At 43.2% G+C, this 14552-nt stretch overlaps 1 protein-coding gene across 4 annotated transcripts in view; it reads left to right on the top strand.

The window, feature by feature from the left end:
* Positions 1 to 14552, top strand: part of CDH4 (cadherin 4) — a 627456-nt gene that overhangs the window by 508284 nt on the left and 104620 nt on the right. For all 4 annotated transcript variants that reach the window (XM_044986659.1, XM_044986658.1, XM_044986660.1 and 1 more), the window contains one exon: positions 9009 to 9181. In XM_044986659.1, the coding sequence (XP_044842594.1) occupies positions 9009 to 9181 (173 nt within the window). The remainder of the gene's footprint in view (positions 1 to 9008; positions 9182 to 14552) is intronic.

Below are 14552 nucleotides of genomic sequence, written 5' to 3'. Positions count from 1 at the left end.
GCTGCTTCTACTTTACTTTTCTGTCTATGTGATGCAGGATACAATTTAGATTAGACATATTTGCAATTTATTACATCTGCAACAGAATTTCAAGCATCTGTCTCATCTCCATGCCTTGCACTTGTTCATTTAGTTGACACTATTTATTTATTTTGATGACACTACTGCATAAATTTTGTGGGTCTGATTCTCATTTTGCATTTGGGGTAATGAGAATGTAAAAATGGCTTTTTATCATCTATTTAATCCATTTTTTGTGCGCAGTTGAGCTTTAGTCTTAGATACTACAGCGGTTGTCTCTAGGCTGGCCTCAAGTTCATATCTTCTAAATTGCCTCTTCTATCATCTTCACTACTTCTCCATTTAGTTATGACAGCTCTCCCTATTCTTCATTCATTACATTGATTATCCAGACAATACTTCGTTGATTTGAAAATAGTTATTCTGGCATTTCAGCGGCTTCCAAGTCTTGCCTCTCCCTATTTGACTAAAATAGTAGGTTTATTTTGTTTCCTTCTCCTTCTCGCAGGCTACGGCTCTGCACTCGTGTCTGTCGTCCTTTCCTATGTTTAAAGCTTTGAGTGATCATGGTTTTAGTTTTTGCCCCCCTCGTCCTTAGCTGACAAAATACAAGGAGTGAAATCCTGGCCCCACTGACATCAATGACAAGACTCCTGTTCCTTCACCTGAGAAAGTTTCAAACTCATGAGGGTCTCTAGGTCAAAATATAATGCTTAGTTTAGCCAGGGCTATTCTGATTCTGATTTGATTTTATACGTTGTTAACTCCAAGTGGAGAAAGTACCAGACTGGACTCAGGAGATCTGGGTCCTATTCCCAGCTCTTCTTCTAGATGACTTAGTTGCTTCTCCATTCTGTGTCTCAGTTTCCCCATCTGTAAAATGGGGATATGATCAGTGATCAACCTTGTAAAACATCTTCTAAAAATATCTTCTGATTAAAAAGTGCTGTATAAGAGGTATTATTGTTTCATAGTCATATGTTTGGGGTTGTGTAGACGGGCTGACTCACCCCTGCGGCACCTCCTGCTGGTGACTTCCGGGAATTAGCTCTTCCAGCTCCAGAGGGCCCTCTGCAAGCCGGTGATCCGCCTGTCCTCTGGCCCCCGTGTCCCTCCCAGGACCCCGGTGCCCTGTTAGCTGGGGTGCTCCCCCCAAGCAGTAACCCCTTTCTCTTTGGGTCTCCCCCAACCCAGGGGAACCCCCACCCACTATTCCCACCTTGCCTCAGTATATGGCTACTGCCAGTCATTGTCTAGCCCCTGCGTCCTGGGGCAGGCTGCAGTATCAGCCTACTCATCACTGGCAAGGTTGGGTTTGGACCTGCTGCCTTGGCCTACCCCTGGGCTGCCCTCTGCAACCCCCAGGACCTCTTGGCCATATGCTAGGCCGCAGCCTGGGGTTTTCCAGGCAGGAGCTCCCCAGCTCCTCTGCCTTTCCCCAGCCCTGCTCCACTCTGGTACCCTATGTCCAGCTCCCTGCAACCAGGCCCTTCTCCCTCTACAGGCAGAGGGAGCCTCCTCCTTCTGGCTTCCCTGGCCTTCTTATAAGGCCCTGTTGCTCAGTTTGGGGCATGGCCCCAGCTGCAGCCACTTCCCCCAATCAGCCAGAGTTTTACCTTGCCCAGCCCCAGCCCTCTGCAGGGCTTTTCCAGCACCTTCCAGGCTGGAGCAGGTGGTCCACCCCTCTACAGGTTGTTCTCAGGTTCTACAATGCTTCATGAAGGACCTGAATTTTGGTGTATCAAACACAGCTGGTCACAGCCGTAATGTGCAGTAACCAGTGTAACTCGTGCACTTATTTCAGTTGTAAAGGATCATGGTTAAAAGTGGCAAGGCCCAAAATGTCCTACCACTGTATAAGCATGTTTTCTGCTTTCAACTATTCCCTTGTTGGTTTAAAAGAATATCAGCCCTCCAAAACAAGAGCTTCAGTGGACCTAAAATGCCAATGCCAGATTCTCTGTGAGTTGTTGTGGCTCCATTGGTGCCTTTTGTTTACATTAAGAATCTGTCCCTCAGCATGGAGGCTGGATGAAAATCATGCTCTTGTCCTGCAAACTGGCAGAATTTGACAAGTTGCTTCTCAGAACAAGAGTCTTGTCCATTTCACTTCTTGCTGGAATCACAATGAAATCATCAAGAAGAGGAGAACAAAGGCAAAGTGCAATTTTCATACACAAGTTCAAGATGGACAATGGACTGATTCAGCCTGGAACCTGAGATTTTCAGATGGTTGCTGCCTTCAACACTGAAGCAATATTTAAAAGTTATTATTGTAAACGGAGGAGAAGTATTCATATAACTGTAGCACCCAGAGAACATATTCAGGTTTGGGATCCCGGTATGTACAAATATAGGACCAGTTTTTGCCGTCCTTATTCTCCGAGCCATATCTTATTCTGCAAGAGGTTTCCTTGGAATGAATGGTATTGTTTGAAGAGTATATTACTATTCAACATGTGTAAGGGTTTGAGAATCTCACCCAGGGAGTATAAGACAGCAATTATCAGGATGCTTTTAAATGAGAAACTGTCAGTTTTAGGAGAGTATTACAAATTTTGTGCCACTTTTAAAGCATGAACTTTCCATCAGTGATCACTTTATTCTTCTACCAAACATTGGTATGTAGAGCATTCACTACATGAGCTTTGCAATGGGGGAGGTGGGGAAATAAGGAGGAAGAGGAGGATTCCATCAGTTCAAAGCCATTATTAACTTGGGTTAATGAAGATCTAATGTAATATGGTCATCACTACATGTCTGCACATAATGATTCATTCCTTTTCTATGGGGAGATGATTAAATTAAGTATCTTGTAAGACAAAATTAGGCTGAGAAGGTTAACCAACCTTTAATGATTCTGCAACATTTACCAGCCATTTAAAAACATAAATTGTAAGACACAGCTCAATAAAGAATTAACGTTATCACTGAAAACTGCATGAAGTTTTAGCGTGTCTGTTTCTACACAAGAACAGACAGGGTGGGGGTTATTTTATGTACTTATTTATTGCATTGGTATGAGGCATAAAGGACAGAGTGGAAGGCTTTTTGTTTTTTGATAAATGCCCCATTAACTCTGCATTAAGTCTAACTAATAAACATCAGTCTTGTCTTTATCCAGCTTAGAATAGAGGTAATTATGATGCAGTTGTAACACGAAAGCATTAGAGGCCATCTTTTCAAAGAGGTGTGAGTGCGACTGTTCTCAGATTTGGTTGCACAATTGTAAATCTTAACACTGTGAAAACCCAATCTTTACTGCACAGAAATGAGGTTGCACAGATGTGAGAGAGATCAGAGGTTGAAGACAAAGGGAAAGCGAGAGCAGCAATTAGTCTGCAGTTCTTTATTGTTAACATTTGAGCCAGAAAGAATCCACCTTGCCAGTCAGATCTTAGGATGACTTTGCAGAGCTAAACATTTGAGTGCATGCATGTATTTAGGGATACAAATATAATCTTTTTTTTAATTTAATTTTTCCTTATCAAATGGGTATATACAGTATGATCTTGAGTCACTGAGATACAAGGAACCCCACAAAGCCAGTTTTATATAGTAACTTTTCAATGCAGAACTGCACTTTAGTAATCATTTCCAAACCGAACAATCTTAGGGCTTGGGAAAGTTAGTGCCAAGTCTCTAGGATGTGAATATGAAACACAAAAGCTATTCTGCACTAACTCCCTGTGTAGAAACTCTAAGTGGATTAATCATCTTTACCAGCCCCCGCTCCTCTGGACATAATATATTCTGTAAGGCTCTATCTTACACTTAATGGTTTCTTTATCACTTCCTCTAATCGTGTGCACATCCCACAGAAAGCCCAATCAATCTGAAGGGGACATTTTCACATAGTGACACTCATAGGGTATGTCTAGGCAGGGGCTGGAGATGTAATTTTTAGCTCAGGAAAACATACCCATGCTTGCTCTGATCAATCTGTAGTTGCCGCAGCACTAGCAGTGGGACGGGATAGCTGCCCCGAGTACGTGCCCAGGATTTCAGATGGGATCATATGTAGGCAGCTAGCTTGCACCTGCTGCTTGCACTGCCATGGCTGCATTACTATTTTTAGCATGATAGCTCAATCAGAGCTAGTGTGGGTATGTCTACCTGAGCTGGAATTACCCTATCAGAACTACCGTACGCATACCCTCTGTCTCAGGTAGGCAGGAGATAAGGGCAACGGATGCCTTGCTATTTCATATATTCAACTGTCATCTGGTTGAAATAAATTTGCATTACTTGACAAAGTAATGTCCAGAAGGCTGCATTCGTTGTAAAATGGAAGGCATGCACTCTCAAGTTCAGATTCTTGGTATCTTCTTTTTAATGGTAGATCAGCTATGCCATGTCATATGTTAACTTTGACGCAGTTGAGATATGAACTTGGCACATTAGTTAATGAAGCGCTAATGTACAGTACTCTTGTCAGCACTATCTGTGCATGATAATTCAATCAGTTGCTTGGGAGGGTTGTTCAACAGGTGTAACAAACTTGATTTAATATTGACATGATTTACTAGGTGCTATATTTTATTTAATATATATTGTACCTGAAGTGATAAGAAATGTTTCTATTTCAACAGGTAATCTACTGGTATTCATAGATCATGTGTATATTTTAGTGCAGTTATATCAAATACATCTTTCAGGTGATGTGTTTCAGCATGTGATACACTACCTGGGTTTGGTCAATGTTCTGTGCTTCATCAGTTCATGTGTTCTCTTTTAATGAGGTCTGGCTTGTTCATTGTGTTCTTGCACTAGCTCTTCAGATCAGAAATGCACTAAGTTCATGCCTATACCGTGCTTTGCAGAAGTAAAGTGCTGAGTAGTCGTATTAATTATCAGAAACCCATGACAGCTTCAAATCCTGTCTCGGGTTATGAGGGAAAATGGTTTGGTTATCTCATTCTAGCCCTGCATCTTAAAAACCACCTTGTAATTCATCATGGTTGGCAGTGGCTGACCCAGAAGTGGAACAGTCAGGCGTGCAACACTTTAGCAAGGCTGTTTGAAACAGCTTTCACAGTGTCCGTCCATGACATCAGGTGGAAAAGACCTGTGGGATGATAATGGCCATTTCTTTGCATGCACAGTGGCACACAGCCAGCACTGTTAGTCTGTTATTTTCATTTCTGCCCAATTCAAACGTATACATTATATGGGCTAGATTGGGCCGTGCTTAAGTTGGTGAATCCTTACTCACACGAGTAGCCCCATTAACATCAGTAGGAATCCTCACCTGAGTAGGGGCTGTGCAGTCTAGCCCTATGTATGTGCCTAGATACTACAATGATGAGTACTGTAGAAAGAGAGATATTTTATTTCAATTAAAACTATACAAACAAGTATCCCTATGCAAACTATGTAGATGAGCTGACAGTAGTTAGATTTGCAGTCACAAAGATGCCCAGTACCACAGCAGTTTATGCCCATCCCACTCCACCTAGATTTATACAGAATGTGTGTGTGTGTGTGCGCTATTCACTTCAGCAGGCCATATTTTAACAATGTACCTTTTTTTAACTGAACACTACAGTACCCTGAGAAGGTGTCCAGCAAGAGCTGTGTCTTGGTTAAGATGGAGTAAATATGTATAATACTGAATACAGAATACACACAGTAATGGTAGAATTGTCACCTGCCCTTAAGACAGTGCACCTTTGCACACAGGTCACAGCATGGAGAGCAGAGCAGATTCCGTAAAGCTGTTACTCTCCTCCAACAGAGCCAGGCAGGAATTAAGTGGGCAGGTGAAGGGAATGGGCACATTGGTTGCACCCATCCACATACCAAGTAGCAGAGCAGAGATGGCATGGAGGGGGAAGTAATCCACTACTAATGTATACTAGGTATTGGATGGTGGAATGCTATCAGCTTACTTCCTTCTTGGAGCAAAGAGGGAACCAGGGAAGGAACTGTGACTTTTTCAAAATCTACAGAACCCACCCCAGCTACTTGCCACCCTTACACAGGGGCGGCTCCAGGCCCCAGCACGCCAAGCGCGTGCTTGGGGCGGCATGCCACGGGGGGCGCTCTGCCGGTCGCCGGGAGGGCGACAGGCGGCTCCGGTGGACCTCCCGCAGGCGTGCCTGCGGAGGGTCCGCTGGTCCCGTGGCTTCGGTGGAGTATCCGCAGGCACGCCTGCGGGAGGTCCACCGGAGACTCAGGACCAGCGGACCCTCCGCAGGCACGTCTGCAGGAGGTCCACCGGAGCCGCGGGACTGGCGACTGGCAGAGCGCCCCCCGTGGCGTGCCGCCGTGCTTGGGGTGGCGAAATTGCTAGAGCCGTCCCTGCCCTTACATGTGGCAACTACAAGCTAGGCATTAATGTCAACTTCCTCAAACTCTTTTTGCTTCCTGCTAATTTGGATCTCACAATGGAAAATTATCGTATTCACACATGAGAATCAGAGCAGATTGCAGCAAGAGCCACAGCTGCCTGGTTCTCGGTTCACATCATAAGAGGCATTTAACGTGTCTTGTGTGTCCTTATGGGGTTGCAGGTCAAGGACAATTGAGATAATTGGTTTTCTAGAACTGCCATGTATAAAATGTTATTTTATTGGTCAAAGTGCTGCATCAAGGGAAACAAGGGTGAAGGGAAAGAAAAGCCGTGAGGCCCAATTCTACAAAGCCTCACCTGAGTTGTCGTTCTTCTTCACAGGAGCTGTCTCAAGGAGAACAATGGAATTACTCACATGAGTAAGAATTTGCAGAGTCTGGGACTTTGTAAATTCCTGCACCTAGGCGCATCTCACGAATATAAAAGAATCTCCTTTGCTTCCTATCGGCAACATAGTGTACCAAACAACTTTTATTTCTGAACTGTTATGTTTTCTTACACCAAAAACTAAATCATAAAATTTGTTTCTCTAGAGCCTGGTGTTTTGGATTCATGAGTGTATTACAGTGTGTATTATATCTCCTAAAATAGATTTTATTTTCTCTTCCATTTTCATTAACCATAAGTTTTGACATTCTGCTCAGAGATTATCATCTCTATGGAATGCATTAAGATAACATAAATTTCAAATCAAACATCTTGTGCAACATGTTTTCTATTGAAATTTGTCCTATTAGGTATTTATCTAAGGATGGATTCTTTGCTTGTATCAGTTTTCTCATCATTACTGTTTTTACAGGAGAAAAAAAGGGAATGCTCATGCAATCTTATTCCAAGTCAATGTTCCTTTCCTCAGCCCAAGTTTATTGATCAGAAAAATGTTAAGGTTGTTGAATACTTTGTTCTCATTTCACAGATGAGAGCCAGGCTTATTGCAGAAAAATAGGACTTGCATGTATCACAGGAATTTGCCTTATACATTTTTTTAAAAGCTAAAATAGCAAAATTCACAAGGATCTGTAGTACCATAGAGAACAAAGGCAGCTTGGTTATGCAAGCTGGAAAGAGTCCCGTAGGACTATGTGCACCTGCACAAGGATCCTGTGGCACCTTATAGACTAACAGACGTTTTGCAGCATGAGCTTTCGTGGGTGAATACCCACTTCTTCAGATGTGCATCTGAAGAAGTGGGTATTCACCCACGAAAGCTCATGCTGCAAAACGTCTGTTAGTCTATAAGGTGCCACAGGATTCTTTGCTGCTTTTACAGATCCAGACTAACACGGCTATCCCTCTGATACTGCACAAGGATGTGATACTGTTGGGGAGTTTCCTGGTAGCACCCCCAAAGGTGGTAGCTATCCAAAAGTGGGGCAAAGCAGTGTGATTAACTGTGGTACACGCTCCGGTGGCTAGTATAGCTGGCTGAGTTCAGAAGGGCATGCGTGCTGCCGCCATTGAAAGAGTGCCCATTTAGAGTGAGCTGGAATCCCTGCTGAGAACCCTGAGCGCCGCCTCCAGTGTGGGCCATGGATTGCCAGTCATAATCTGTCCCTCACTACGCATGACTCTCAAATGAGCAGTGTAATAGCGATGCCCTCCATCTTTCTACTGATTCTTGTTTGTTGCTGTGGCCAGTAAAATTGGTCCAGCCCTGCTTTCCCCTTTCTCTTGTTTGGGTACCTTATCATCAGTTACATATATTATTGCAGATCGTTATTTGTAAGCAGTGTGTGCCCATCTTTTAAGTCATTCTTTCCACCCAATAATAACAAATGCTAGGCTGCGGTGCATCAGCTATTGAGGGGGTGGGGGGGTCATAAGACCATGCAGCTGCAGGAGTCCATCCAATCAAGCAACATCCTCTACCATCATAATGATAATTTCCCTCTTTAACAGAACACCCTGCTGCCAAACTCCAGTGATAATAAGCCTGTCGTTGTGCTCCTAGCAATATCTGGAAAATAGGCTTTTTGCAAGGCAAATGAAGAAGCTGATGATTAGCAAGAAACAAACCAACGATTCAATACATTGCTGGCCACACATACCAAACCACTGATTTCCCTCCCTGCTGGGCAGCAGCTGTTTGGTTTGCTCTGCAGATAAGCCTTGTTTCTGCACTGAAATGGTGCTGGCACTGGAGGGATGGACTCTTTTATTGCAGGATTTGGAGGCATGGGGCAAGCCATGCTGCAGTGGTGCATGTTGGTGGATCCTTCTGAAGTGGCTGAGAACCCTAGAAGACCTTGTGCTGCTAAATTCTAGAAATAGTCTCATAGCAAGGTAACTGGGCTGATTTTTGGAAGGAGAAATCTATACCTCTGGGAGAAGGCACAGGAAGCTGCAGAGGGCAAATGTTGTCTTAAATCATACAATCCTTTGAAAAAACTGTAAGGCTGGAGTTGATAATGAAAGAGGGGAAGCTTGGTTCTATATGATCATTGTCCTTCCAGCGTATCCAATCCAAACAGGGATAGTGTTTTCACAATATGCTTCTTGGGTAATTAGGTAGATTTCAAATGTGATGTTCTTGCCTATAACATTTCTGAATGAAGTGCAGGTTTCCAACTCACCAACAATGCATTACTGCTGATTGAAACGATATTGATGTTTTGTTTTCTCTTATTTCAAGGGACCTATGTGATGACGGTGACTGCAAATGATGCTGATGATAGTACTACAGCCAATGGGATGGTGAGATACCGGATTGTGACTCAGACCCCACAGAGTCCATCACAAAATATGTTTACCATTAATAGTGAAACAGGAGACATTGTCACAGTGGCTGCTGGACTTGACAGAGAGGTGAGTTTAAAGGAAAAAAATATAGATGTTTCTGGTTGTCACTGATTTACTGAACTGTAAAATCCAGATTCGGATTTACACCCAAATGTTCTAAAGTTTGGAGCCATTTGTATTCAGAGTGAAGCCATGAGGTTCAGATCTGGATGTGACTTGCACAAAGTCCAGAGCTGGGGATCTTCGGGTTCTGGTTTGGGCCTTTTGTCCTAATCCTCAGCAGTCTATGAAACTGTGGGATAGTCTTAAAAGTTTAAAAAGCCTCATCCCTGGATAACTTAAAAAAAGCCATGGAAAATAAACTGTAGAGAACAGTCCTTCACCAGCAGGGGGATGGACAAAGGCCTTTCCCATCTCTACCTTCTATGGGTCTTTACATTTTATCTTTGGAAATAATTAGAGCACCATTGTGAACATTTTCTTAAATATAATGCTAGATCCCAAACACTACTTCATTATCGGGCATTACAAAATTCCCCCACTAGTGTTAGAGAACCAGCGTGGTCCCCGCTCAATAGTGATTATGTTGACAACATTAGGAGAATGTCTACTGCTGTATATTAAGGCACGTGTGCTTTTGTTCTGAGAAGCACTCTACTCTAAATAGATCTTCTTGCTGTCATTATAGAATATGCAAATGTTCCAAATGGGAAAAAAAACCTATGTTAAATTATAAAAACTACACTCCACCAGCACAGATTAGCTAAAGTGAGTCTCACAAGCCCCCTCCCCACACCTTCTTTGGAAACGCGCTTCTTATTAGATAAAGTCAGGGTGAATCTAATGGTAGGCTTTCCAACCTCTCACAGAAAAAATGATCAGATTAGCATAAACGCTAGGATTTCCTGTCCCCAGAATCAGACACTAAGTGGAACAGAAAAGGAAGTGGAATTTCTTGCCCCTAAATTAAAACCAACTGGGTTAGCCTGGGCAGTGGAGATTCCTGTCCTCAAAATCCATTCTGATTAGCTGATGGTGGAGGAAGAATTTATGCCATGTCTTTTTCTCCATCATCCTATGATTGGTTGGGTTACCACCTTTCAAATGTCAAACACGGCAATCTTATTTTCTGAACTATATAAAAGTGATTGGTAGTGCTAGTTGTTTACTGTACTGTGATATCCCACTGATAATATGATGAACACTCTTTAAAAAAAACACAACAGGATCCACACCCTGCTATAGTTAAATTTACCAAGGTGTTCGTGGTTTTCTCCATTTTAAATCTAGGTGGCAGTACCACTGCGGTAAATATTGCAGTGCAAGTCCAGTGTACCATGTTTTTAATGGATGCCTTCCAAAAATGAGTTAAATTATCATCTTTTTCCTCCCTTAACTATGCAACCCATTTGTCTCTCTGGATAGAGACTAAGCAGGTAAGAGATCCATTCAAAGGACTGGTGAACTGATTGGTGTCTGAGATGCCAAAATTGTAGGCATGGGAGGATGCTGAAATTTTCCATCACTGTTTCTCCATTTCATTCAGTCACTACAAGCTGCCTTCACTGTGTGTCAAGGCATCGAGGTTCCAACGTACTCTGTTGAGAGTTGGCTGCTGAACGCTTTACTGCCAGTGTTTCACTCAAATACCTCAGGCTGCCTTTTGCTTCAAGGCTACACTGAGGCTTCAGGGTTCCATGCCACTTCCGTGGATCTCAATTCAGCCTGGGAGCGGAAATCCTAAACAGAGCCTCAGAGCAAGGGAAGGTGGCCACTGGTGAACACACAGAACTGGATAGAAACATTGACAGCAAGTCAGCAGCAGCAGGCACAAGAGGGCCCCTGTGGCAGTCAGAAAGATTTGGAATAGAAACAAGGGGTGCTGGATGGAGCTGGCACAGAACTGGGGCTCCCCCAAGGCGCAGCGTCAGCTAGTGCTGACCTTGCGGGAGAAGGCTCAATGAAACTGTTGTCTTTGAAGCTGGTCACATGAAAGAAGAACTTTCAAGAGATTGGATGTGAAGACAGGAAACAGAGCCGAGTTAAAAATATAGCACTGTGGTTTGCCTCTTCCACAGTCTGATCTAGGCGACTTTGCAAACATGACAGCAGGCATTTCCACGCTCTCTCTATTTACACAATCAGAAACTTAACTGAATCATGAGCAGATAGCTTATCCCAGGCAATGCAGGAGCCTGTTGCAGACTTGTGGTAGAAGAGAAGTTATAGGCAGCATAGGAATCACTAGTACCCCTCCTAGAAATGACAGGATAGCAACCAGGTACCCAAAGCTGGATCCTAAATCCTAAGGATGAAATCCTGTGGAAATCAATGGCAAAACTCCAGTTGTCCTCCTGACTTTTAGGTCTTAGAGGTCCTAGTTTTTTTAGTAATTTCAGTGGCTTAGGGCCAGGGGTGCAAGGCAAAGGAAGAGCAAATCAACTTAAAAACTCACTGGCCAAAACAATCAAAAAAACAAATGCAGAATCTTTGCTTCCCACCCCCCACCTTTATCAGCTAGCGCGGGGATGGGAAAACTTTTTGGCCCAAGGGCCACATTGGGGTTGCAAAACTGTATGGAGGGCCGGGTAGGGAAGGCTGTGCCTCCCCAAACAGCCTGGGGCCCATCCCCTATCCTCCCCCTCCCACTTGCTGCCCCCCTCAGAACCTCCAACCCATCCAGCCCCCCTGCTCTATAAATGTAACTGTCTGAGCCTTAGTGTAAATGAGAATCAGGCTCATATTCGAGGTCTAACAACACCTTGCATTGGATAAAATAGTTAAACATGAGTGGTAAAGGTGAGATGGAGAAGACATTTTAGCTCATCTAGTTCAGCATTTCTGTTGCCTGAATGTTCCCTACATTATATTTTTAGTGCTCTCTCAGAGCCTTCATTTAAATATTAATATTGATAAATACTGGCTTCTTGGCAATATGTAGATAAATAGATTACATTTGTTACAGTCGCCAATAAATGATCAGCTTTGCAACTCAGTTTGTGTCATGTGCAGTCTTTCAGCTGACTATCAAGATGGAAGACCTGCAAGAAATCCATTTTGAGGCGAATTCTGGTAATTTAAAGCCACGTATAAACTCGGATTTCTCACAAACTGAGGAGGAAATTAAAAACTCAGCCTCTAAATGTGTCTGACATTGAAGATAGCAAAATGAAAAGCAAAGGTATTAAAATATTGATGGCTTTAAAGTTATCTTACCTGGTTCCCATTAATCTGGATGTAAATATGGTTACAAAGCTCTGTGTCCATTCATTCATTATGACTGTGCTTAATTGAATGGATCCCCAAGGAAGATAAAGAAAATTGGACTGCACTTCATAAAAATTATTAGAGGACAGTTTAGTAACAGTCTGATTTAAACTCCTGCCTGCAAAAGGGTAAGAAATGCCAAAGGTGGAACAAAAGAGCATCTATCCTATTGAACTAATAGGAGAGAATGATGGGGTTTTAGAAAGTGAAGAACCAAAGATTCAAAGGTACACTGAGGCTAACATCAGCAGATTAAAATCAAACACTTGCTCTAAAATAGGCAAAAGTGAAGCACATGTAAATGGCTGTTGGAGAACATGTTAAGACGAGAGAAAATCAGGCAGTGACTAGAGCATGGAATATTTGGATTTGCAAGAAAGGCCATAAAGATGGACATGGGACGGACAGGATATAACTGGACTGTAGGGGAAAAGCCATGCTCTTTTATTTGGTTTATATCAAGCTGCTGCAAAAGCTGCTAGCCAATTGCTAATAATTTTATCTGCTTAATTTAGCAGTATGTCCAGATTCCAGTCCTCGTTGTTCTCTCTTTGTCTGCACCACCCAGGAGATAAATGGGCCAAGTGCATCCCATGGGAGTGTGCCACAAACTCGCATCTCTTTCTGATTCTAACAAGTAGCATTTCTCCCTGCACCCATGGGCTAGTGACCAGGACCATACCGTGTGTTTATTCCACACTCTCACTGAAGCTCAAAATTGTCCCACCAGCCAGGAATCAAACCCAGACTGTCGCTCTGAAGGCCGGTGTGCCAACCACTGAGCTCTTGATGCAGTAATTCAACTCCACCAGCTACATTGATTTATCTTCTGGCAGAATATCTGTCTCAGCAGCACAGTAACCTTCATCAGGTCTACAGCATAGGCAATAGCATCCTCTGAAGAGCTCCCGCTACATATTTTATGAATGAGGTCTTTGAGCATGTAAAAAAAAGATACCAAAAAGAGAAAAGGAACTGGCTGATTCCACACACGGCTGGCAGGCCAATAATTGTCGAGACATCTCAAATGTCACCCGGACTTATTTGAGATAATAAGTATTTCAGCTCTGCCTTGATTGTAGTGAAATGGTGCTAACTTTTTGAAATCTCCTTTTGGAAGTGGTCTTTTTCCAGTGCATTCTTCTCATCTTAAAATAAGTAAAGAAGAGCGTTAAGCTGCTTCTTCAGAATTTTCTGCATGCTTCTAATTCTTTTTAAAATGATTGGAGCAGTGCTGCTGCAAATGCTTTTAAAAATACATGAAAACCAGTTCTGTGATTACCACCCTTGGCTTTCTGAAAATGTGATGTTGTTAGTCTCTTTCTCAACCAAGTGAAAGATAAAAGGGAGTGCCTGCCAGCAACTGAGCTTGTGGCTTATTTTATTTATGAATGAAACAGCAGGATTTTGCGGGGTGTGAGAAGAAAGGTTCTTCTCCCTGGTTGGAAAATGTGGCTGACCTCTTCCCCAGTATGTCTTTGTTCAAACTAGAATTTTTGGGGAGAACAGAATTTTGGAAGGGTGCATTTAAAAAACAATGTCCTTGCTTTCTTTGTGTAATTCAGCTAGGCCAGTGCCAGGGTTCATTTGTGCCCTGCATTGTAACTATTCTGAGTATGTAGGTGAATGAGAACAATTGTCTTCTGGTAACTGCAGGAGCCGTTTTGTTAGAAACCCATTGGTAACTTCCTTGGAGAATTATTGGGCTGGATGCTCATGTGCACTAGAGTTTTGCTCAGTGCCTGTAAGGAGAAGGAGGAGGGAGAAAGGACATTATATCTCCAGTCCTGGGGACAGCTGGGGGCTAGTTCAGCCTCTGTGGCAAGTTAGAGCAGCCACAAAGCTGCTCTAATTTACCCCCTCTGGAATGGTGCCCTGGGCACTATTCCACTGGCCTAAGCTTGCCGAAATGCAGTGCATTCCAGCCATGCCCTTTTCTCTCCTGGCCAGCTCTTTACACTAGGCACAGGATGTAGATAACCTAGACTGGCTTCACTGGCTTTACGACACCAGGGAATCCACTGTGACAGGACAATCCAGAGCAGAGCCTTATTGGCAGCTATAATCCCCCTTTATGCTACTGGAACAGCACAAAAGGGATTTAGCCTGCAGTTAGGATCTGTGTTTTTTATTTCTCGCCCTGCTTATCAGTGTGCTGCTATCCAAGCCT

Source organism: Mauremys mutica, chromosome 13, assembly GCF_020497125.1.
Source record: "Mauremys mutica isolate MM-2020 ecotype Southern chromosome 13, ASM2049712v1, whole genome shotgun sequence".
In the NCBI taxonomy this organism is placed as follows: Eukaryota; Metazoa; Chordata; order Testudines; family Geoemydidae; genus Mauremys; species Mauremys mutica.
Note: the sequence above shows the minus strand (reverse complement) of the source record. Positions and strands in the feature narration are given on the sequence as shown.